General features: G+C 39.7%; 1 protein-coding gene across 3 annotated transcripts in view; it reads left to right on the forward strand.

Moving 5' to 3' along the window:
• DNAJC3 (DnaJ heat shock protein family (Hsp40) member C3) overlaps window positions 1-26,144 on the forward strand; it is a 121,910-nt gene that overhangs the window by 23,620 nt on the left and 72,146 nt on the right. Inside the window, exons 1-4 of one of the 3 annotated variants that reach the window (XM_031655605.1) lie at window positions 6,626-8,029; window positions 8,692-8,802; window positions 22,699-22,823; window positions 24,622-24,696. In XM_031655605.1, the coding sequence (XP_031511465.1) occupies window positions 22,755-22,823; window positions 24,622-24,696 (144 nt within the window). In that variant the 5' untranslated portion in view covers window positions 6,626-8,029; window positions 8,692-8,802; window positions 22,699-22,754. Of the gene's footprint in view, window positions 1-6,625; window positions 8,030-8,691; window positions 8,803-19,933; window positions 20,008-22,698; window positions 22,824-24,621; window positions 24,697-26,144 lie in introns of those variants that run through there. The other 2 variants (XM_009192098.4, XM_021929725.2) reach the window with 2 other exon arrangements.

Here is a 26,144-nt window from a genome sequence, read left to right on the forward strand (position 1 = left end):
ATCCTACTAAGACACTATGGAGAAACTACAGAGCAGGAATATAAAAGGCTGAGAAAGCTACTGTGTTTAGAAGGAGAAAGAGCAAGGTAAAGTGAATTCCAATCAGCTTTTTGCTGTATTAGATGAAATAGGGAGTTTAGTGCTTTTGGTGACTAAAATGGCAGGTAGTTGCTCAGTAAGTTGCTTTGGGTATCCTGGACTCCTGCTTTTTCTGTACTTGACCTATCTAGCCTGTTAATATAAGTCATGTGTGTCTTCTTTCTTATTTTTTCTGTGTTCACTGCTACTACTCCATGGTCATGTCATCATCATGTCACCTGGATTATCACGTAGATAATGAATTGGTTTCCCTCTTCCTCTCTGGATGTTTATTAAAGTCACCTAGCACTTAAAGTGCTCCACTCCAGAATAATTACGTCATGATGGCAAGGAGAGCTAGCCGAAATACTAGACTTTTTTTTTGAAAGCCTTATTAATCGTGTAACATCTAGGCATTTAAATGTCATGTCCTTTGTTTTTGGATGGTTGGTTTCCCTATTCCAGCCTTTTCGACAAAGGTAGCATCCTTCCTACTTTTCTTTCAGGTTTCAGGTGAGCCTTCAGGGGAATCCCCCAGGGCTGTCCAGTGGAACTTTCCGCATTGATGGGAGATATTTGGTATCATTTGCATTGTCCCATGCAGTGGTGTTGGAGCTCAGGTCACACTACCCCAAAATATGACTTTAGGAACCCACAATATGCTACTCCAAAATTTGTCTCTTTGTCATATTAGTTATTTAGAGTTGTTTATTTTGAGAAACTGTAGACCCAAGAATAGCTCTGAAAAGTTGCCCTTTTGTCAGAGACATTTACCTCTATAAGGGAAATATTTTTCCCTGCTCTGCAGTAGGAGGAGAGGTGCCACTAAATGGAAAAGGCATTGACTTAAAACTGTACAACGAATCTTACTTTTGTTTTCAGTGTTTTTCCTGGCCATCCCCCTGTAACAGGTTTCCCCATCACCCTCTACTTCCTTTATTTTAGCAAATGATGGTATTCTGCTGAAGTTTAAACTCTTTCTTTGAAATCTACTCTGGAGATTTACTCGATTCTCTTGAGTTTTCTTCCATGTATGTTTGAGGTATACATATGAAACAACTCTTGTTAATCTGTCTTTTGTTATAGGGAGTCCCAGTTTATGAAGACAGAAAATTATTTTTTCTCTCCTATACCAGCCACTAGTTATTGAGTACTTAAACTCTTACTAGTATGACTGTGAAACAAGTTTAAATTTTATTTAATTTTAACTGTGTTAGGTGCCTGAACTTGTGCCCTCACAGTACCCTGTGTACGTTCTCCCATTATAACACCATAGTGTATATATTCCCAACATTTTATTATTAAACATATTGCAAAGTTGAAAGAATTTTACAGTGTTCGTCCCTACACCCATCATCTAGATTCTACTACTAATATTTTAATATGTTTGTTTTAACACATATGCATCTGGGCATTTCTCTATCCAACCATTAATCCTTGAAAAAAATGTATTTCAAAATAACACCAGTATACATGCCCCTAAATACTTTAACAGGCATATAACCAACTTTTGTTTGCATGTAAAATTAATGTACAATGAAATGTCCATATTTTTAAGTGTATATTTGCTCAGTTTTGATAACTGCATATAACTGTGTTGTAACCCACACCTCTAAGCAAGATGAGAACATTACCAACAGTTCCCTCCTGCCTCTTCCCAGTCTGTCTTTTCTCTTACCCTCCCAAGCAACCATTGTTTTGATTTTCTTTCTGTAATGTCCTTCAGCACCCCAAAAAGCTTAATATCATGCTCACCATAAAAGAGAAATGCTTTGGCTACTTAGTTTCTGTACGTGCCTTTCTGCACATATTTGAATACCAGTACAACAAAGCGACTTTATTTTTGCTATGGTCTGAATATTTGTGTTCCCCCCATACCCCCAGTTCATATGTTGAAACCTAATCCGATGTGACAGTATTGAGAGGCAGGGCCTTAAGGAGAAGGTGATTAGATTATGCCCTCATGACTGGGATTATTGGCCCTATAAAAGAGGCCTGAAGGAGCTTGTTTTCCCCTTTCACCACATAGGGACTCAACAAGAAAATGCAGTCTATGAGGAATGGGCCCTCATCAGACACTGAATCTGCTGGCACCTTGATCTTGGACTTGCTAGCCTCTAGAACTGTGAGAAGTAAATGTTGTTTATAAGCCATCCAGTTTATGGTATTTTTGTTATAGCAGCCTGAATAGAAGACCTGAGACAATTTTCTAACTAAAAAGATAAGCTATCCTTGCAGTGAAGAAGTTCTTACCCATACCCTAATGGAGAAGACTCCTGATTCTATCAGTCACGTATCCATCACTGGCTACATAAATTACTACTCTTACTCCATCACCGTCCCACTCAATATTCAGTTATATAAAGACTAAATTGTAAAGTTAACTTCAGCAATTTGTATATAAAATAAAATTGGGAATTAGGGAGAAAAATATGGTTAGTACGGTAATTCTTGTTATTCATGGTGGTTATGTTCTGTAGAGTCATCATGAACACTGCATTAGCAAATATTGAACCATTTCTTCTAGGGGAAATACAGGGTTAAGTTTCTGTAAGCCTCGAATCACAACTTATGTCAACAGATCAAGACATAACCTTGTTTTCTGTGTGTTTCTATTTGAAGACACCTTACTATATATTGTTGATCTATTAACATTGAACTTGCAGCTGATGGCACTATCTTTCATACTTGAAGAAAGCTTAACTAACACACGATTTTTTTCAGTAAGGCACAGCCCAGCTTTCCTGAGCATGGGAACACCTGACAGTACTTCAGTACTATGCTTGGGAGTCACTTGAAATGGTGAAATCAGTGACAGGAAGCATACACAAAAAAGTGGCACCAAATGTACAGTGGAAAAGACACTTGTTTATAATATAAAAGCTGACACAGGAAGATGGAGTGTTACCTTGTTCAACCTCAACTGGAACATATGCTTGGAGTGATTTCAGTATTTTGCTGCCCTGAACATGCATGTGTTCTTGAATGACTGTGAAAATGCTGTAAATATGAGTTTGGGGATTACAAATGAATTTTAGTGCATAGGCAAATTCACAAATACAGAATCTGAATTCTAAAGATTGTAAAGATTGACTGTATATACAAATTATACAGATTGAATTATAAAGATTGACTGTATATACAAATAAACATGTATATAATCAAAGAGAAAATATGCAAAGCTACTACATAGCTTGTGTCTGTAACTGGTCTGAGATGGTAGCTGATATATGTGGCTTCCTTCATCTACTTCCTGTCCTATACCTCTCTTGCCTTCTGCCAGAATTTCAGCTACTCTGGCTTTTTTTTTTTTTTTTTAAACCTGATTGAGTGGTCCATAAACTTTCCTTCTTGAAGGGACTGTGTCTTATTTGCTCTGTTTTTTGATTGCTGTAACATTTCATTAACTTTGTATTGGGCATAAAAGTAGTATGACACGCCCTAGAGAATCTTCTGAGTTCCACTTATCCTACTTTGCCTCCATTGCAAAATGGCACACTTGTTTGCCCTTGGTAATTCGGATTCATTTTCCAACTAGTAGATTAACCAATGTTTTGGCTTGTTGGTTTCAGTGACATAAGAAGTACAAAATGACCCTGTGGCAGTCTCATCTTCCAATTAATCGGAAACATTGTTGTGTACCCTTTGGAAGCATTTCTCCTTTAAGGACTAAGATCTCCAAACCATCCGAGCTCAAAGTTGCCAGGACTAGAAGCAGAAATTTTGCAAGTGGGTTATGTGGGTATAATAATGAGAGCAGCCATGCCTGCTTCTGCTTGTAAAACAGAGCCCCATCCTTTCAGGTTTTTGTCTGCTAACTAATGCTGCTACTTAACTCTTTACTAAGCCATTCTAGGTGATGGAGTAATGGTAAAACCAATTAATCTTAGTGTCATGAGCACATTGTCCACCTCATTTGCTATGAAGTGAATTCCTTAATGAGAGACATAGTGCTGTATAGAATGCTGTGATGGTAGGTAATACATTCTGTGAGTCTATGAATGGTGGAGTTGGCAGAAGCCTTGCAGGCAAATTCATATCTGGAATATGAGAAATGGATGCATTATGGAAGAGAACCAAATTAAATCAGTCTGCCACTAGGTGGCCAGCTGTCTCTTTCCTACCCATGGTGCCATACTGGGGATTCAGTATTGGTCTCCAGTGCTGGCATATCAGATGCTCTGCAATAGCTTTAGCCAGATCACTTTTTTCAGTTTTGGAAAGGACTAATCTGTGTGTGTGTGTTTTTTTTTTGTTTGTTTTTGTTTTTGTTTTTTGAGACAGAGTCTTGCATTGTCACCCAGGCTGGAGTGCAGTGACATGATCTCAGCTCACCACAACCTCCACCTCGTAGGTTCAAGCAATTCTCCTGCCTCAGCCTCCCCAGTAGCTGGGATTACAGGCATGCACCACCACATCCGGCTAATCTCTTTATTTTTAGTACAGATGGGGTTTTGCTGTGTTGGCCAGGCTGGTCTCGAATTCCTGACCTCAAGTGATCTGCCTGTCTTGGCCTCCTGAAGTGCTGGGATTACAGGCCTGAGCCACCGCACCTGGCCTGATCTTTGTTTTTGAACCCATTCATAATCTCCATCCCTGTCACCATGGCCGCTTTGTTCATGGGTCCATTGCACAAGCTTAGATATGATGGAGAAGGAGGTTGAGTGACATCCATAGAGTATGTCATTTGATCTACCTGATTATTAAGAGCCTCTGCATTGTTGTGCCCACCTTTTCTCTGATGGTTCAGTGCTGCTGCTTAAGTTTCTGTGCAACTCTAAAATCCCATCATCCCCACTGAATTCAACTTATCTCAATATTGACTTCCTCCTGTAGTCATACCTGTCCTACAAAGGGGAGTGACAAGATTTTTGAAAACCTTGTAGGTGGTCCCTCAGTAATACATTTCTCCGTCTCTTTAAAAAAAAATTTTTTTTTGTTTCAGAGACAAGGTTTGCTCTGTCTCCTAGACTGGAATACAGTGGCACGATCATAGCTCACTGCAAACTTGAACTCCTGGGCTCAAAGGATCCATCCTCCTGCCTCAGCCCCCCCAAGTATTAAATAGCTGGGACTACAGGTGTGTGCCACCATGCCTGGTTAATTATTTTATATTTTTGTAGAGATGAGGTCTCATTATGTTGCCCAGGCTACTCTTGAACTCCTGGCCTGAAGCAGTTTTCCTGTCTTGACCTCACAGAGTGTTGGGATTATAGGCATGAGCTACTGCGCCTGGCCACTAATAGGTTTCTCAATGCCTTAGTAAAAGGAGTGTTTTCTAGGCCCTCTCATGGACATAAGTGGCAGTTTGGTGTGTAGGTAACACATGATAAATCCAGTCCAACCTTCTTGTCTCTCTAAGCCTTTGGATTCCTCTCTTCTTATGCTAGGGAAACTTTGGAACCTCAGCCTTATTAAATGTTAAATTAATATAATTAATGTTTAACTAATTAAATTAAACTTCAAGTTTCAGTCAGCCAATCAAGTAAGCTGTTAAAGCCACTTCCAGTTTTGTGAACACATTAAATGTGGGATCTCTAGTATAGAAGTAGTCAAACCTTTTCTGTAAAGAGTCAGATAGTAAATATTTTAGGTTTTAGAGGCCATATGGGTTTTGTCATAACAACTGTTCTGCTGCTACAGTGTGAAAGCAGCCATAGGCAATATGGCCCATCCATTAATGGGCATGGCCCCGTTCTTGTAAAACTTTATTTACAAAAAACGGTTTGTTGACCTCTGCTTTATAAGCATGCACATATAAATGAATTAGAGCCAATGTAGTGTTATATTTCACCCTCCTGGTCTAGCACCTTTAGAATCTATTGCCATGTATGTTCTGTGGGATTCTGCTTGTTTATCAACAGATCTTTTGGTGTGTTCAGCTACTTCCTTTGGGTCATAGTATATACCTGTTCCTCTGGAGCCTGCCAAGATTAGACATGGGTTAGTGACAATGGCAGTGGTTAGGGTGTGTCTTGAGGATGAGCATCCTCTTTTAAGGCCTCCACCGTAGGTAAAGCTGTCCTCAGGTTTTTAAGCAGTGGAAGACTCATCTCCTCAGACAAGGAGGGGAAACTACTTCTGGAAAGGGAGACTTAGAAGGACTTGGGGGTTCAAGTTGGTCAGTTTCATTTGGGTCCAACTAAATATTCCCATTCCAAATTTAAGGATTCTGCTCTTTACTAATCTGTGCCCTAACTTTCACAGGAGAAACTTGGTGAGACCATGAATTCAGCTATTGTTTTAATTCAGCAACCCTCATAATCAAATTAAATTTTATATTTGATTTTCAGCTGAATCTGACCATGACTTGAGCTGAAAGTTGGATCTGAGTTGGTTATCTTCTCCCTGTAGGTGCCCCAGTGCAGCAATTCCCAAACCTTTTGGGCACCAAAGGTTGGTTTTGTGGAAGACAGTTTTTCCACAGACCGGGTTGGGTAGGGGGAGGATGGTTTCAGGATGAATCTGTTTCACCTTAGATCATCAGGCATTAGTTAGAGTCTCATAAGGAATGCACAACCTAGACCCCTTGCATGCGCAATTGATGATAGGGTTTGTGCTCCTATGAGAATCTAATGATCTGACAGGAGGTGGAGCTCGGGTGGTAATGTTCGCTGGCTTGCTGATCACTTCCTGCTGTGTGGCCTCGTTCCTAACAGGCCATGGACTGGTACTGGTCCATGGCTGGGGGCTTGGGGACCCTGCTCTAGTGCTCTCAAAAGAACCCACCCCACATCACAGTACTTATTTTCATAATTTCTGCCATTGTGGTCAGTTGCAGCAGCCACTTGGGCTTCTAAGACATGTGCCTCAGTTAGTACTTCATTACAGTCAACCAAAGTGATAGCTTAGTTAATTGTGACTCCAATACCTACTGTGGATTACTAGCATTTCATCTCCCATTGGTGATGAACTTAGCACTGCATCGAAGCCCAAGATCATGACCAAACCAGTCCTCAAATTGCATCTCTGTGGGCCTGTCTCCTAGGACTGCTCCCAATACCAATCGTGTGTCACTCATGGTCCATTGAGGAGAGACAGAAATCATGTAGTTACTTAGAAAGGGGAAGTTTAATCTCGGAACCGTTAAGTTATGATAGAAAAGTAACTAAAGATGTAAAGAGAACTCTGACGGATATTCTAGGACTAAGAGATAGCCTCAAGGAAGGACCAACCTGCAAGAGGGGTCCCCTCTACCAGGCTGGGGTTTAGATCCTACCGGAGAAGGTATAGCTGTAGCCCAGGTTTGCTGATGAAGAAGATTGCTGGGTGGCTGGTCCATAGTAACTGGGCAAGCAGAAGACAATCCTTTCACATATAGGTGAGCCAAGGCTGGTCAGCCTGTCTATGAAGGGAGTCCAGGTGCTTCTGTGGGTGTGAAAGCTGGAGTGTGTGGGCTGATGTTGCCAGGTCACTGAGGAACTGGACCCCTGGGCATACAGCTATGGCTAAGTACCCCTGGATGTCCTCCTCATCCATACCATGCACCAGGAAGTCCACCCCATGACAGACCATGCAGCAGGAGCCAGAAGACAGTTAAAATACAGCAAGCAGAACTAGGAAGTGTCCTTTCTGCAGTGTTGCTTCAGTGCCCTATACTGACAAAGCATAACATTATACTCACTGTAAAGAGGAAATGCTTGCAAACTATTGCAGTGCAAGTACCGAAGGATGAATTCAGAGCCAAGAGGCAATACATTGATAATTGGCCTAGTCCATCAGATCATGTTATTGGTTCTGCAGTAGTTCCCTATTTTAAGACAAGTAAATATTCAAAGCCATAGTCAGGTCCTCTAGTTCTTTGACCTCATACTACTATCTTCCTCTTGGCTCTGCCGCAGCCATCCAGGCCTCTCTGCTGTTTCTGGAACATATCTGCATGCTCCCGACTTAGGACCCTTGCACTAGCTGGTCCCTCTTCCTGGAAGCTCTTTTCCTAGCTGTCTGCATGGTGAGTTCCTCACTTTTTTCAAGTCTTGCTCAGATGTCAGCTTCTCAAGAAGTCCTGCCCTTTACCCCCTTGTTTACTACTCTAAGTACCTTGAACTCCTTACCTCTTTACATGGCTTGACTTTTTCCACAGTACTTTTCATGTAACATACTATGTAATTTACCTATTTATCAGGTCTGTCTCCTCCCACAATAACATCAGGCGCCAGGAGGGTATGAGGGACAGGAGTTTTTGAATGTTGCTCACTTATGCCAGATACCTAGAATAGTGCCTAGTGCATTATAGGTGCTTAATAAATACTTAAATGTTGTAACAGTCTATATGATATTCATTAAAGGTAAGATTCTAACTTCAAATAATTTTCATTTTATTGTTCAAAATATTTTTACTACTTCTGCATTACACAACTTTCCTTTATTTTCTAGACTGGTTACATTCTTTTGACTAATTAGGTCAAGATGGGTATATTTTTTGTCTTGTACTCCATACAGTGAAATAGGGTTTGTATTTTATGTTATGTTCTTTACATCATTTTTCAGCTTCTGTGAGTTTTCTTATCTGAGTAGATGACTGAGACAGATAACTATTTTTAATATTATATTTTTTAGAATTAAATCTTGGTTTGTGGAAAGTTAACTGATTGTTTTTAATTTTGTTTTTAGGTGCCGAATGTGGAGTAAATGCAGATGTTGAGAAACATCTTGAATTGGGCAAGAAATTACTTGCAGCTGGACAGCTAGCTGATGCTTTATCTCAGTTTCATGCTGCCGTAGGTTTGTATCATGGAACCAAATCACTCAGTGTCTTAGTGAATTCTAGTAATAGCTCTTCTTTTTAAATAATATTTAAAATAAACATTATTTCATGTTTAAATAAAACATTTAAATATATTTGTGGGATTCTGAGGGAAATAGATTGATAAAATAAATGTGTAACACTTAAATGTATGTGCATCTAACATGAGAGAATTTTGAAGGTTAGTGAGGCCTGCTGCTACCAAGGATAATTCAAGATAACTGTGACAAGCAGCTTTTCTCAGTGTATTATTTGGCTTCTGACTTTTTTTTTTTTTTTTTGAGACGAAGTCTTGCTCTGCCACTGTCGCCCAGGCTGGAGTGCAGTGGCGCGATCTCGGCTCACTGCAAGTTCCGCCTCCCGGGTTCATGCCATTCTCCTGCCTCAGCCTCCCTAGTAGCTGGGACTACAGGCGCCCGCCACCACGCCCGGCTAGTTTTTTGTATTTTTAATAGAGACGAGTTAGCCAGGATGGTCTCGATCTCCTGACCTTGTGATCCTCCTGCCTTGGCCTCCCAAAGTGCTGGGATTACAGGCATGAGCCACCATGCCCGGCTGGTTTTTTACTTTTTGAACAGATTTTACTGAATGCAGTTTAATTTTCTCGATGACTTGGGTTTTCAATATGTTTACTTGATACCCTTGGGCGATGCTGCAGTTCATTGCCTCTTCAGTATTGGTCAGACCCCAGCTGCTCTTTATTTACACTGTTGCTTATTTCTTACTCGTGTCTCTCTGTAGAATCAACTGTCGTTGAAGCTGTTCATCTCTTAGGACTGTAAGAAGTGAGATGACCAGAATAAATAGGTTCTTAATGAAGGCTTAATGGATTTTCTCTTTTTTTTTTTTCTTTTTTCTTTCTTTTTTTTTTCTTTTTTTTGAGACAGGGTCTTGCTCTGTCACCCAGGCTGGAGTACATTGGTGTGATTATGGCTTACTGCAGCCTCAGCTTCCTGAATAGTTGGGATTATAGGTGTGTGCCGCTATATCCAACTACTTTTTACAACTTTTATTTTTTATATTTTTGTAGAGATGGGGTCTCACTATGTTGTCCAGGCTGGTCTCAAACTCGTGGGCTCAAGCAGTCCTCCTGCCTTGGCCTCCCAGAGTGTTGAGATTGTATGCATGAGCCACCACACCTGGCCTGGATTTCCTTATGAGTCACTGCTAAACTTTTGTGCTGGGACTTTTTGACATTAACTTTCCTCAGAGTCCTTCTTATTTACTTATATATTTTTACCTTGATTTGAATGGTTGAGTGTGTCTAGTTAACAACCTGACAGGTAGGGAGGGTGGTGTTTTTTTTGTTTGTTTGTTTTTTGAGACAGGATCTTGCTCCGTCATCCAGGCTGGAGTGCAGTGGCGTGATCTTGGCTCACTGCAACCTCTGCCTCCTGGGCTCAGGTGATCCTCCCACCTCAGCCTCCCGAGTAGCTGGGACTACAGGTGCATGCCACCATGCCCAGCTAATTTTTGTATTTTTTTATAGAAACTGAGTTTTGCCATGTTGCCTAGCCAAACTCTTGTTTTCAAGCCATCTGCATGCCTCAGCCTCCCAAAGTGCTTGGATTATAGGTGTGAGCTACTGTGCCCAGCTGATGTGTTTTTAAATAAGATACAACTGTGCTCTCAGAAAAACTATCATCCTATTGTTGTAATTTATTATATAAACTCAATGTAGTTAGGTTTTGGTTTGTCATACTTTTCTTTATGCTTTTTTCTTAAACTCAGATTTTTATTATAGATGTTATTAGCTCTCTGAACTCATAGGAAACAGATTTTTTTGATTAGAAACCTCTATTCAAGGCTGGGCATGGTGGCCCACACCTGTAATCCCAGAACTTTGGTAGGCTGAGGTGGGCGGATCACTTGAGATCAGGAGTTTGGGACCAACCTGGACGACATGGTGAAACGCGTCTCTACTAAAAATATAAAAATTAGCCAGGCGTGGTGGTGGCCACCTATAATCCTAGCTACTTGGGAAGCTGAGACTGGAGAATCTCTGAGACCTGGGAGCGGAGGTTGCAGTGAGCCAAGATCGCACCATTGCACTCTAGCCTGGGCGACAGAGTGAGACTCCATGTCCAAATTAAAAAAACAAAAAACCAAAACTCTACTCAAGAGACATGGCATAATTATAAGAACATAGAAAAATTGAAAAATGAGGAGAAAAGTGAAAAAAAGATACCTTTGTGAGTAGTAGAGAAAGCCATTCCACACAATTAAAGGGTTCACTCTACCAGAAAATATCAATTTTAAATGGATGTGAGCCTAATAATAAAACCTCTAAATACATAAAACAGGAATTGACAGAGCTAAAAGAAGAAATGAACAAATTCATAATTATAGTGGAAGGCTTTAGCCTCTTTCAATAGCGTATAGGAAAACATTCAACAGTAAAGATGTTAACTTGACCCAATTGAAATACACATAACACCTGCACACAGCTACAGAATACACATTCTTCCAAGTGTAAGAACATTACAATAAAAATATTATAGGAAAGTCTCATGAACATAACTACAAAAATTCTGAAAAACCTAATAGCAAATGAATCTAAATTTTGAAGAAGTCCAAATATTATATTTGTACACACAAATACATATACACACCACTGGTTTCTATTACAAGGATGTAAATTCGGTTTGGCATTCAAAAGTCAGTATAAGTCATCACATTAAAAGACTACAGGAGCCTGTAATCCCAGCACTTTGGGAGGCCGAGACGGGCGGATCACAAGGTCAGGAGATCGAGACCATCCTGGCTAACCCGGTGAAACCCCGTCTCTACTAAAAAATACAAAAAACTAGCCGGGCGAGGTGGTGGGCGCCTGTAGTCCCAGCTACTTGGGAGGCTGAGGCAGGAGAATGGCGTAAACCCGGGAGGCGGAGCTTGCAGTGAGCTGAGATCCGGCCACTACATTCCAGCCTGGGCGATGGAGCAAGACTCTTCAAAAAAAAAAAAAAAAAGACTACAGAGAAAAATATTCTTTCAAAGGTGCAGAAGAAGTATTTGATAAATATTTAACACCATTTGTGAAAGAAAAAACGCCTTTTAAACAGTTTGGGAATCTATATTGATGAGTACACCAAAAATCCTATGGCTACCATCATACTTTATGGTGAATATTGGTAGCTCTCCTCATACCCCACCACTGCTGAGATGGAGAATGAGACAAGGATACCCACTATTACTACTTGTAATCAACATTCTGCTAGAGGTCCTAGTTAATGCAGTTTTTGTTTTTGTTTTTGTTTTTGAGGCAGAGTCTCGCTCTGTCACCCAGGAGGCTGGAGTGTAGTAGTGCAGTCTTGGCTCACTGCAACTTCTGTCTCCCAGGTTTAGGCGATTCTCCTGCCTCAGCCTCCCAAGTAGTGGGGATTATAGTCATGCACCACCACGTCCAGCTAATTTTTGTATTTTTAGTAGAGACGATTTCGCCATGTTGGCCAGGCTGGTCTTGAGCTTCCTGACCTCAAGTCATCCACCTGCCTCCCAAAGAGCTGAGATTACAGGCATAAGTCACTGTGCCTGGCCTAGCCAGTGCAATTTGTGTACCAATTTTCTATCTTACAACCTTGCTGAACTTGTTTATTAGCTCTAATAATTTTTGTGTTTGTGTTGATTCTTTAGGATTTTCCATATACAACATTATGTTATGGGAAAATATAGTTTTACTTATTTTTGTCATGGGAGGGACCCGGTGGGAGTTACTTTAATCATGGTGGTGGTTATCCTCATGCTGTTCTCATGATAGTGAGTTCTCACGAGATCTGATGGTTTTATAAGGGACTTTTCCCCCTTTTGCTTGGCACTTCTCCTTCCTGCCATCATGTGAAGAAGACGTGTTTGCTTCCCCTTCTGCCATGATTGTAAATTTCCTGAGGCCTCCCCAGTCATGCTGAACTGTGAGTCAATTAACCCTCTTTCCTTTACAAATTACCCAGTCTTGGGTATGTCTTTATTAGCAGTGTGAGAACGAACTAATACAATTGCCCAGCCACTATAATTTGGCAAGAAATAGGGCATAAAGATTTTGAGAAAGGAAGAAATAAAACTGTCATTCACAGAGAACTTGATGATACACAAATAATCTGCAAACTATCATAATTGAAATGAATTTAGCAAGGCCACTCACTAGATAACAAATTCAACATACTTTTGTAGCAACAGAGTCTCTATATATTAGCAATAAACAAATACAAAAAAAACCTGAGAATAAACCTAATGAAAGGTGTGCAAGAACACTTTGCTGAAAACCCCAGGAATAGTTATAAGAAACTTACAAAACACTTAAAATTAAGAGATATACCATGTTCATGAATAGGAAGATTCAGTATTGTAAAGATGTCAAGTGGCCCCCAGATTGGTCTACAGATTCAATTAAATCTAATCAAATTCTAGCACTTTATTTCATTGAAATTGACCAACTGATTCTGAAACGTCTTATGGAAATGCAAAGGACTTCTCGAGTCGCCTTGTGGACGAGATTTAAGACAACCCAAGCCAGCTCTCTTTGGTCTGTGAGAAGCATACATGTATTCTTTGCCTTGACCATGTCTGTAGACAGAGGACAGTCCAAATAGCATCCCCTTCTTCCTTCTTATGAGAGCAGAGAGCCTGCTAGTCTCTTGCCATTTAGATTTTTCGGGGATGAGTCAGATACACCAGTCAGTCTACTCTGTCCTGCAAAGAGGACGCTTACAAACTTTTCCAAGTGGCCCTAGATATCTCACCTTGGAATGTAGGGGTAGCTGGCACCTGTTGGGATGTCAGGTGAAACATAAATAGTTCCACTGCAGTAGCCTGCTCTATAAATATACAGAGAACTTCTATCGTGTACTCTGTGAAGCTATTAGAAAGTATAGCTTTGTGGATTACCTTGAAAAGGGAAACAGATTTTAATCTTGGACTTGCCACTGGATAATCCTGTGACATTGGTCCAGTTATGTAAGAAAACGCACACTTTAAAAAGTTACCTGCAAGTTCCCAGCAGTTTTCACTGTGTCACCCATGGGAATTTTTGTGAAAATCAGATGGTAATAATGAATATAAATATTTCTTTGAAAATAGTGTACAATCACTCAGGAGGCTGAGGCAGGAGGGCTGCTTGAGCTCAGGAGTTGGAGATTGCAGTGAGCTGTGATTGTGCCACCACACTCCAGCCTGGGTGATGGAGTGAGACTCTGTCTCTCTCCTTCCCTGTCTTTTTTTTTTCTTAAAAAAAAAAAAAAAGTGCAATAGGATATATAAAGAATGTAGAAATATAATTTTTGTGTCTCCGAAAATTAAGACTTTTCTAAAAACAGGTTTGCTATAATAACGGGTTTCTTAACTATGTGACATTTCTGTTAGGAAGTTTGCATTTCAATTTCAATGACTAACTCACCTTAAGAAATAGTGGTTACTTTGCGCAATAATTTGCACAAGTTTTTTCACTAAGGGCTATTTACTGTGTGACCACATCGTTACTAAGTCCACACTTTTTCTGGTGATTCAAACTGTCTTCAGTGCTGCAGCATGGCAATTTAAAATTTTTTCAGTTACTGTCTTAGAAAAAGTGTGTCTTAAAGTATTTATTCTTACCTACTACCATTAGAATATTTGCAGAAATGTATATACCTTCTACCTATTTTATACTTTATTGTTTGTTTTCTTAGTCTCACATGTATTAGAAACATCAAGGGCTATGGCATATAATTAAAGTAGTTTTAAATGACTGTTCCTTTTTTTTGTAGCTTTATCACTGCAATACAAGACTTTTTGAGACAGCTCTTTCCCAAAATTCCCAGTAAAATGTTACTATGTTCACCAAGAGGTATAAATCAGTGATGCTGAAACATGGCAGTTTATTGGTGTGATTTAGTAAAGGGAGAATGTAAGTTATTGCTAGTGCATTCTGAATCTGAATAACAGGCCAGTGTGGTGGCTTACAACTGTAATTCTAGCACTTTGAGCACTTTGGAAGGCTGAGGCAGGAGGATTATTTGAGGCCAGGAGTTTGAGACCAACCTGGGCAACATTGCAAGAGCTCATCTCCACAAAAGTAAAATAAAAAAAAAAAAGTTAACCAGGCATGGCGGTACCCACCTGTAGTCCTAGCTACTTAGGAGGCTGAGGTGGAAGGATTGCCTGAGCCCAGGAGTTTGAGGAGGCATTGAGCTGATGGTGCCAGTGTGCTCTGGCTTGGACGACAGAGTGAAACTCTGTCTCCCAAATAAAGTGTCATTTTGTTCAATGTGATCTGGCAAGTAGCAGTGACTCTCAAATGGGATACACATCATAATTCTTTTTTTTGTTTGTTTTTTTGAGACGGAGTCTTGCTCTGTTGCCAGGCTGGAGTGCAGTGGCACGATCTCTGCTCACTGCAACCTCTGCCTCCCAGGTTCAAGCGATTCTGCCTTGGCCTCCTGAGCAGCCTGAGCAGTTAGGAGTACAGGCATGTGCCACCACGCCCAGCTAATTTTCATATTTTTAGTAGAGATGGGGTTTCACCATGTTGGCCAGGATGGTCTCGATTTCTTGACCTGGTGATCCGCCCCCCCTTGGCCTCCCAAAGTGTTGGGATTACAGGCGTGAGTCACTGCGCCTGGCCACACATCTTGATTTCTAGGAAGACCATTTATCATTTTAGTTCATGTAGGGCACATTGTTCATAACAAACTATAGAAAATAAAGTTTAAGGCTGGGCGTGGTGGCTCACGCCTGTAATCCCAGCACTTTGGGAGGGTGAGGTGGGCGGATCACCTGAGGTCAGGAGTTCGAGACCAGCCTGGCCAACATGGTGAAACCGCGTCTCTACTAAAAATACAAACAGTTAACCGGGCGTGGTGGCAGTAGCCTGTAATCCCAGCTACTTGGGAGGCTGAGGCACGAGAATTGCTTGAACCCGGGAGGCGGAGGTTGCAGTGAGCCGAGATCACGCCATTGTGCTCCAGCCTGGGCGACAGAGTGAGACTCTGCCTCAAAAAAAAAAAACAAAAAAATAAAACCAGAAAATATATTTTAAATTTTCTATTATAGTGGAATGGGAGAGTTCTCATATCTCCCTTGCAGGACGTGCGACAGGGTTGTGGCTTCCGTCTTTGGGGCCCTGCTGCTCAAACCATTACTGGGAACACGCAGATGGGCAGGTGAAGAGGCCGTGGGGAGCGCTTTTGGGCTCCGGCCACATGGCAATGTCTAGGATTCTTGAAGCCCAAGTGGGCGTGTGTTACAGTGTGCTCTTTCAGCTATGCCATCTGCAGATGGCTTGTGTTAGTCAGCTCAATAGACCCTCTGCCTTCTTGCAAGGACGGGGCCAGTGTCACAGCCTGAGTTCTTGCTCAGTGTACTGGAAGAATCAGATCATATGTGGGCTGGAAGGTTAAGTGCAAGGTTTATTGAGTGTTGGAGGTGGCTCTCAGCAAGATGCATAGGGAGCTGAAAGTGGGGGATCCCCCCAGAGTGGGAGGGTGGTCTTCTTCTGGAGTCGGGCTGCCCAGTGGCCAGACTCTTCTATGGCCACCCCTGGCTGAACTCCCCTCGGCATCCACGTCACTGTGCCGTCTCTGCTCTGCCAGTGTCTGCTGGTATGTTCTTCTTCTCCTGTAGACATCCAGTCATTTGGGTCTGTGTCTGTTTAAGGTCTTGGATTTATATGGGTACAGTATGGGGTGCGTGGCTGGCCAGAGTGATCTTGGAAAATGCAACATTTGGGCATGAAAACAGGAGTGCCTGTTCTCACTTAGGTCTGTGGGCACAGGCCCAAGGGCGCAGCCCTCACCAGGGACCCCACCCTTCTCTACCCAGCACTTCCCTGCCCCCCTCCCATATCAATAGGATTATGCAGTAGATGATGATGGGGTGTTGTGGCCTTTTGAAACTCTTATGAGATGTGTGTTTATCAGAAAAGAACTATGGGGATAATGAATCCTGGGATCTGAAACCTTAAATTTAATAGACTTTACAGAGGGTCTTAGGTATATCTGGCACGAACGAATGTCTTAAGTGGAAGATTAAATGGTGGGCAGTGTGAAATGATCGATTTCTTCATTTACTTGGTAAGAACGCTTACATAGTTTTGCTGAATCAAAACACAAAATCCATTTCTACATTTTTATATCACTTAAACTTGTTACGGTGCTCTCTCATCACATTTCAGCCTCACTTCTGAAATGAGGACAAACATTACTGTTTACATGTACACAAAAGGAAACAAAAAGTGCTCTAGCAACTTTCTGAAGGTCATATTCCAGTTCAAAAGATTCTGAGCTATGCTACTATTTTAATGTCTGGTAAGTTCAGTAAATTGTTGAATGAAGGAGTTTAGTTGGGTGAGCTGAGCGCAAGAATAAAACTTTTTCCGTATCCAGATATGGTTTGGCTGTGTCCCCACCCAAATCTCATCTCGAATTGTAGCTCCCATAATTCCCACATGTCGGAGGGACCTGGTGGGAGATAATTGAATCATGGGGGTGGTTCCCCCCATACTGTTCTCATAGTAGTGAATAAGTCTCACGAGATCTGAAGATTTTATAAATTCGCTTGGCTCTCATCTTGTCTGCTGCCGTGTAAGATGTGCCTTTTGCCGTCTGCCATGATTGTGAGACCTCCCCAGCCACATGGAACTGTGAGTCCATTAAACCTCTTTTTTTAAAAAAAATACTCAGTCTTGGGTATGTCTTTATCAGCAGCATGAAAACGGACTAATACACCAGGCCAGCGTGTTTTTCCTGTGCCTCTCACTACCACCATTTACAGCATCACTTGTAATTGGCTTTCTGATGTGTTTTCTCCAGATAGTAGTTGTATTGTTTTATTCTGGCTAATTTTCTCATAATTGAATTGTTTGATAGTTTTAGGATTCTGGGTAGAGGTTAAATCCATCTCCCATAATAATAAGCTAGTATAAGGATTTGAATTATGTGGCTTAAAATGAGATATAGTATTTCCATATGTAGGCTTGCAAATAATTTACATAATGAACAATATTATATATTGGATGGATAATAGGAAAAGTACTTATTTTCAAGATTATCAAATCTTGTGTTGGTAAAAACTAAGCATGCATTTCTAAACCGAGTCTTGTTTCAGTTGCTACTTCATGCACAGTGATGTAGGAATGGACTCTACTTCCAGGAACTGTTGGTATTTTAAGATGAAGAACCAGGGAAGGCTATTTTGATTTACCATGCAAGTGACCCCATGCCTCTAAGAAAGTTGAGATGGAGTCTCGCAGTGTCACCCAGGCTGGAGTGCAGTGGTGTGATCTCAGCTCACTGCAACCTCCACCTTTCGGGTTCAAGCGTTTCTCCTCCCTCAGCCTCTGGAGTAGCAGCGATTATAGGTGTGCACCACCATGCCTGGCTAATTTAAATATTTTTAGTAGAGACGGCGTTTCACCATATTGGCCAGGCTGGTCTTGAACTCCTGGCCTCAAGTGATCCACCCGCCTCGGCCTCCCAAAGTGCTGGTATTACAGGCATGAACCACTGTGCCTGGCCGGAAAATTGATTCTTGATTCATGTATTAAACTATTGTCATTTGGTTCTCGGAGTACAAAGAAATTCAGTTTCTCCTGTTATATTCTCACAGTGCAGAATACGTCTGTGACCTCTGTTCATCAAAATGTGTGGGAATTTCTCTCCACCAAGTAATCCTACAGATTCTTCAGCAGACAGCAGCTGGATATCATCTAATTCTGTTTAGTTCTGACACTGTCTACCTGGAGGTAGCCTAAGATCCCACAGATTGAGAGCTCAGCGCCTCAAGACCGCTCCTGACTTCAGAAGCCATTCCTAAGGCCCTGGTTGTTTTACCTATGCTTCTGACTGACTGGCTGTAAATGAGGATTCCCATGACTCCTTCCTTGGGTTCAGTTAATTTGCTAGAGCAGCTCACAGAACTCAGGGAAACACTTAGGTTTACTGGTTTATTATGGGATATTACAGAGGATACAGATGAACAACCAAATAGATGGAAGAGATGCATAGGGCCAGGCATATGGGAAGGGATATGGTGTTTCTTTGCCCTCTCTGGGTGTACCATCCTCCAGGAGCCTCCATGTTTTTGGCTGCATGGAAGTTCTTCCAAACCCTGTCGTTTTAGATTTTTGTGGAAGCTTTATCACTTAGGCATGATTTATTATATCATTGGCTATTGGTAACCAACTCAACCTTCAACAACCCTAGGAGGGTAGAGGGTACTCAAAGTTCCAACCTTTTCACCTGGTAGGTTCCCCTGGCAACTAGCTCCCATCCTGAAACTATCTCGGGGTGCCCAGCTACCAACCATTTCATTAGTATACAAAAAAGTAATCACTCCAGAGATCCCATGGGTTGCAGGAGCTGTATGTCAGGAAACTGGAAGAAGACCAAATATATATCTTATAGTACAACAGATTCTTTATTTTTGTAGATTTGGTGTTATAAATTGCAGTCCAATTCCATTTCCTATCTTAAAATGCCTAAGAACTGAACAGTAAAATTAGTGAAAGTGAACACTACAGAAATACTGTGTGTAGACAATTTTTGTATATGATGGGATCCTTAATACAAAAGTTAAGTCATACGCAGTCCTCTCTGGAGATTTTTTCTTCTTGGATTGGAATGGTCAGGTTTTTCCAAATAGAAATCTAATGCAGTTTACTGTACACCATGTAAATGCTGTGTTGATAATTGTTTTACTGTACTTTTTAGGGAATAATGAAAAAAGTCTGTACATGTTCAATACAGATACAATTTTTTTCCCCTAAATATTTTCAGTCTGAGGGTGGTTGAATCCACAGATGCGGAACCCATGAATAAAGAGGGCCAAATGTGTATAAATAATTAATAATCATTGCTTAGTGTTAGGTGCAGTAAGGGAATTATAGAATGTTATGGAATTTGAGAGAAGGAAAGGTTTATTTTTCCATGTATAGTCAAATAAGTCATTTGAGCTGTACCTCAAAGATTGAGAAGGATTTGGACATATGAAATTGATGTGTTCTTCAGGCCTTAAATCATGGTATTTACGGTATTATTCTTTGCTTAGTGTGAATAACCCTGGATAACTTAAGTTTTTTTAAAAAATTAATGAATATAAAATTAATCCATATGCGTTGTGAAACATTTTGGAACACATGGACTGCAGGAAGAAGAAACCCCATCTCTGCATGGATAGCCACTGTTGACATGCAGTGAACTGCCTTCGGCTCTCTGGTGCGTCACTTAAATGTTAGTAATTCTTAGGTATGAAATCATTCTATGGCCAGTTCACAAACCAAACCCATAAAATTTTAATTTATTGCACAATACAAATAAAATATAAACTGAACTGAAAAATACTGTATATCAAGCATGTTCTAAATGTAGTTACTCTGTTTCCTACTCTTTGCTCAAGTTAATTACAGTATTTTGTAAGAAATATCCTATATTCAGGCTACTGATTTTGCTCTCCTGTACTTGCCTCCTAAGGGAAGTTGTTTAGTAAAGAAATTTTAGTGACGATTAGCTGGGATCATATATTTTCGTTTTTAGATTGAAGAAAAAGAAGGTTTTTTTATTGTTAAAATACCCAATTCCTTTTTTAAAAAATACAGTTTTTTCTGACTGGTTCATACTTTTACTTTTTTATTGTGGTAAAGTGCATGAAAATTTACCATTTTAACCATTTGTAAGTGTACAATTCAGTGGCCTTAAGTGTGTTCAAATTGTTGGGGAGTCATCAGTATCCATCTCCAGAACTTTTTCATTATCCCAAACTGAAACTCTGTATCCATTAAACAATAGGGCCCTATTCCTAACCCTCTACACCAGCCCCTGGGAACTACTATTCTACCTTCTGTCTCTATTATATGAGTAGGTTAGGTACCTCATATGCAATATTTTCCTTTTGTGTCTTGGCTTATTTCACTTAGCATAATGTTTTTAAGGTTCATCCATGTTGTAGCATGCCTGGGAGTTTCATTTCTCTCTAAGGCTGAATGAATAACCTGTTGTATGTATAGTATATCCCACCTTTTGTTTATCCAGTCATCCACTTCCGGACTTTGGGGTTGTTTCTGTCTTTGGCCTATTGTGAATAATACTGCTATGAACAGCTGTGTTTGAATACATATTTGACCCTTGCTTTTATTTCTTTGGTGTATATACACAGTAGTAGAATTACTGGACCACATGGTAATTTTACATTTAATTTTTTGAGAAATCATCTTACTGTTTTCCACAGTGGCCATACCATTTTACATCCCACCAACAGTGCCCAAGTGCTCCAATTTCTCCACACCTTGTGAACACTTGTTATTTTATCTTTTTATTTTTCATAATGGCCATCCTAATGGGTGTGAACTGGTATCTCAATGTGGTTTGTTTTTTTTTTTTTGGTTTTGCTTTTTTAGTTTTTATTAGTATGTTTGTTCCCCCATGCAGATCAGTGTGGTTTTGATATGCATTTTCCTAATGATTTGTGATGGTGAGCATCTTTTCATGTGCTCATTGGCCATTTGTATGTCTTCTTTCACGTTTGTTTGTATAGCCTAATCTCTTTTTCTGACCCATCTTCCCCTGGCATTTTCAATGCCATTAACAACTGTTCACAACCATAATTTTGAATGATTATGGACTGTCCTGCCATATAGATTCTTCTATTGTAATTTTTCCAGGTGACAAAAACTTTAGGAGTATAACTTTCAGGGAGGTTAATTGTGTATCTTCTGATGATGAACACCTGAGCAGATAAATCTTTTATTTTTAAAAGATTGATGGCCGGCTTTTGTCAAGGTTAGTTTTAGAATTCTTTATATACTTATATTTCCAAATTGTGTTTTAGAAGGATTGTTCTGCAGAAGATTTGCTTCTGATTGAATCCACTCTTTTCTCTAGTTTGTAGGTGCTAATAAGCAGAGAAAAATTAGCTGAGAAACCTAATTCATCTTTCTGCGTTCCTTATAAATGTTAACTTTTCTAGTCCCTTTCTCTAGTCTCTCTCATTTCTGTTCTCCTCCTTTGTCCTTGTACCTTTATTTCTTCACCTCCATTCTAGTTGGAGTTTGTGAGGGAGCAGAGATTATACATTCAATATATCAATTTAGTCAGAGGTTTATACATTTCTAAAACCCTGTACACTAATGTGCGTAGTCCACATTCTTAGTATTTCACTTAGAAAAATCTCCGCAGAGACAAACTGAATTGCATACTTATAAAAGTTATGAGTTGAGGCTGGGTGCAGTGGCTCATGCCTGTAATCCCAGCATTTTGGGAAGCTGAGGTAGGAGGGTTGCTGGAGCCAGGAGTTCAAGACCAGCTTGGACAACATGGTGAGACTCTCTACAAAAAATTAAAAAAAAAAAAATTAGCTGGCTGTGGTGGAATACGCCTGTTGTCCCAGCCTCTCAGAAGGCCGAGGTGACAGGATTGCTTGAGCGTGGGAGATCAAGGCTGCAGAGAGGGCCATGATCATGCCACTGTACTCCAGCCTAGGTGACAGAGACCTTGTCCCCCACGCCCCCTAGAAAAAGGTTATAAATTGAATATAGTTAATATTCTAGACCAGGGGTTTGCAAACTTTTTTTCTAAAGGGCTAGACAAGTATTTTGAGCTTTGCAGCCACAGTCTTATATTTTTCTTTTGTTCTTTCTTTTTTTGGGCAACTTTTAAGAAATGTGAAAAACATTCTTAACTGAAGTCTGCTGGTTGGATGTGACTCGGGCTATAGTTGGCTGACCCCTATTCTAGGTCTGTTTGCACTGATCTTGCTAGGCAACGTGACTCCTTTTTGATGATGAGATTCTTTTCTTAATGTCCATCTTAGTAGAGTTGAGAATGCTGATACTGTCCAGGTGATTTGTTGTTTTTTTTTTTTTTTTTTTAATTTTTGAATAAATGACTAAGAGGTAATATTTTAATTTTCAGATGGTGACCCTGATAACTATATTGCTTATTATCGGAGGGCTACTGTCTTTTTAGCTATGGGTAAATCAAAAGCTGCACTTCCTGATTTAACTAAAGTGATTCAGTTGAAGATGGACTTCACTGCAGTAAGTATATCTAAACTTTCTTTAAAAGGGAACTTAACAGAACTTGGTTAGAGTTAATTTGTTTCATAAGGTGAGGACTAGCATGCTAGACATAGCTGGAAGAGATCAAAGCTACAGTGATATAGTGGACTGAGGAACAAGAGAAATTCAGAGTCCCTAGAATCAAACATCTGTGTGAAGGAGAACAGCGGGTACATTAGATGTTTTTTTTTCCGAAGTCTGGCAGTGATGTCAGCTTTGTGGTTTAGAAAGACAAATCTGTGTGGAGGATGGAGTGTGAGGCAAGATGTGAGACTGAGACATGAGTGGATGAAGAGGCTGAATTAAGAGGCTATCAGGTGACTGACGGCAGTTCTACTTAAGGCTGTACCAGGAAGAGTAAAGTGGGGATTACTTAACTGGGCTGTGATTTGTGGTGACAATAAAATGCTAAATTAGCAGAGACATTCCCTGGAACCCATCCACAAGCTTCAGGCATTGGAGAAACCTGTAGCCTAGTAGGAAATCCTGATGATTGGCAGGTCACCATAAAGGTTGTGACAGACATGTGAACAGGGAGGGACTCATGAGGTAGAACTCAGGTGGGGCTTTTAGAGGTAGAAATTGACAACCACTGACCAATTAGATGGTTTCAGAATTAATTTGATAACCATTTATTATTTATTTCCTACTGTATTTGGAGAAGGATTTGAGATAACTGATTAGATATGGGGTGAATGTTTGATTTGAGATATTACTAATATTTTAAGATGGAATTCCCAAATCTCAAATATTTTTCAGATTTATCTTACACAGCTAAGCAAGCACAACCTTTCACAAAGGTTAAATGGCTCATTTTCTTAGTATTGTGATAGCTGAAATGGCTTTTTATGATAGTTTAATCTTGCTTTTTATTGTATTGATGAATTTAACAGGGTTAGGAAAATTTTATGTACTGTAAAAGTAATGTATATAGGGTTAAGTGGAATATTGGTGTGGCTTCATTGGTATACAGAGTTGGTATTCTTGAAAGAAATGGGATTATACACATTAGAAGAAGAGGAATATCAGATGAAGGGGGAGAAACTGATGCATGTTAAAAGGGAAGAGACTTTGGTAAAGTCCCAACATACGCAACTTTTATTGTAGGGCAAAAAGTATTTTTAAAAATTGAGATATAATTTATATGCCATCACACTTACCCTTTAAAAGTATTCAGTGGTTTTTAGTATATTTACAGGTTGTGCAGTGGTCACCACTAGCTACTTGTAAGACACTTTTATCACCCCCCAAAGAAGCGCTGTACCTATTAGCGGTCACTCCCCATTGCTTCCCTAGCTCCTGGCAACCACTTAGACGTTTGTTTCATATACTATAACATCGTATACTGTTTGGCCTTTTGTGTCTGACTTCTTTCACTTAGCATAATGTTTTCAAGGTTCATTCATGTAGCACATGTCAATATGTCATTCCTTTTTATGGCTGAATACTATTGTATGGATATATTTATATATTGATTTAGTTGATGGGAATTTGGTTATTTCCACTTTTTGGCTATCATTGTGAACATACATGTACAACTTTTTGTGTGGACATGTTTTCAGTTTTCTTGGGTAGAACAAAAGTATTTTTGAGGAAGCATACTTTAAGAAAAATTATACACATTCATTGGTTCCAGGAATTATTCTTGGTGTCAAGTCAGATGTGCAATTGGAAAAATAAATATTAATAATTTGTTTATTTAGTTTTATTCTTAGTGTTTAAAAAGATTTAGAAATCTATAATATTCAAGATAATTCCCCACCCCCTTTTTTTCTAGGCAAGATTACAGAGAGGTCACTTATTACTCAAACAAGGAAAACTTGATGAAGCAGAAGATGATTTTAAAAAAGTGGTAAGTTCAATTTGTATTTGACTCTAGGAAGATGTTATTTTGAGAGAACATATTGGACCTTTTTTATATTATGACAGTTAATAGTAATTTTATAGCTAAGAGTCAATAGTCTTAGACAGTAAGTAAATAGAGAATAGCCTGATTTGTGTATTTAAGAATCACAAATCCTGAATTACTATTTGATGGCAGACATCAAAGAATCCTGTTAACAGTTGAAAGGTAAAGCGTACCCAATAGATACATAATCTTAACTCAGTTGATACAGCTTACTTGTTCTGCTTTGTCCACTATGAGAATCTAAAGATGTCAGCTGAGCTGCTTTTAAAGCCCTTGTTAATCCTTATTGGGCTTTGGATCTGTCCTTTTGTAGACCCTTCATTTGATTTGAGAGGAGTAATGAAACATATTCTTAAGGAATTTTGCAGTCATCCATTATGGCTGCTTTACAAAGTGTAAAGTGCTTTGGATTTGTTAGGGAATGTCACAGATTTTGTGTCATTGAAGGGGGTATATACTAAAAAATGATTTGGTTAGAGACACTTAGCTGGTCTTTTTATGCCCTCATTTGGCTTGTTTTAAAGACTAGCATTTTTATTTTACATGGGTTTGTTTCTGGAGTGGTCTAGAAAGGGTATATAAGCCACTGTTTATTACTTGCATTTTTTATAGTTTGTATTGCATTTTTATAGTTACTGTGATGATAACCACTCTGAAAAGAAAACTAAAATTTCTAACATTATCATAACCCTTGTCACCACACTCTGTCATCTGTGGATAAATCAAAAAACATTTAATTGTATTGGATCAGAAACTGCTTTGTGGTCTCAATAAAATTAGGTATCAGTTTCTTTTTATCTGATCTCCCCTCCTATTTGGGAAGATGCTTGAGAGCAGGCTCAAGGCCGGGTGGTGGAAGGTGAGAGTGCCGGAGTAACCTTTCCCTAGCCCAGGCCTTTGTTCAAAGAAGGTGTTGCCTAAACGTTTGTCAAATGGATGAATGAATTATAAAACATGAGAATGTGTTTCTGCTTCTAGCAGATGCTTAAATCTGTTACTTAGATTTTTTTTTTCCAATTAAACTTTAGAGTAGTCTTAGCAATAATTTAGGATATAGTTTTAGCACAAATCAATCCTTATTGAGCATTGTATATGTTCTTCTGGATAACTGAGATCTTGGTACCTTGGATATGCCTTGGGTTATTGTCTTTTCTGTGATCGATATTAAAACTTCTCAGAAACAAGGAGGTGGACTCTCACAGACTTTCTGCTTTTTAGATTGCTCTTTGGCAGTCATATTTCTGCTAGTGTGTTCTTAAAACTGCTCTTACTGTTGTTACAGGGATTCTTCCATGAGAATGTATATCTGTATTGAATTATCTTTTAGTTTTAATTGGAATTTTTATTGAGATAATTGTAGATTTTCATGCAGTGGTAAGAAATAATACAAA

This window comes from Papio anubis, chromosome 15 (assembly GCF_008728515.1).
Source record: "Papio anubis isolate 15944 chromosome 15, Panubis1.0, whole genome shotgun sequence".
NCBI lineage: Eukaryota > Metazoa > Chordata > Mammalia > Primates > Cercopithecidae > Papio > Papio anubis.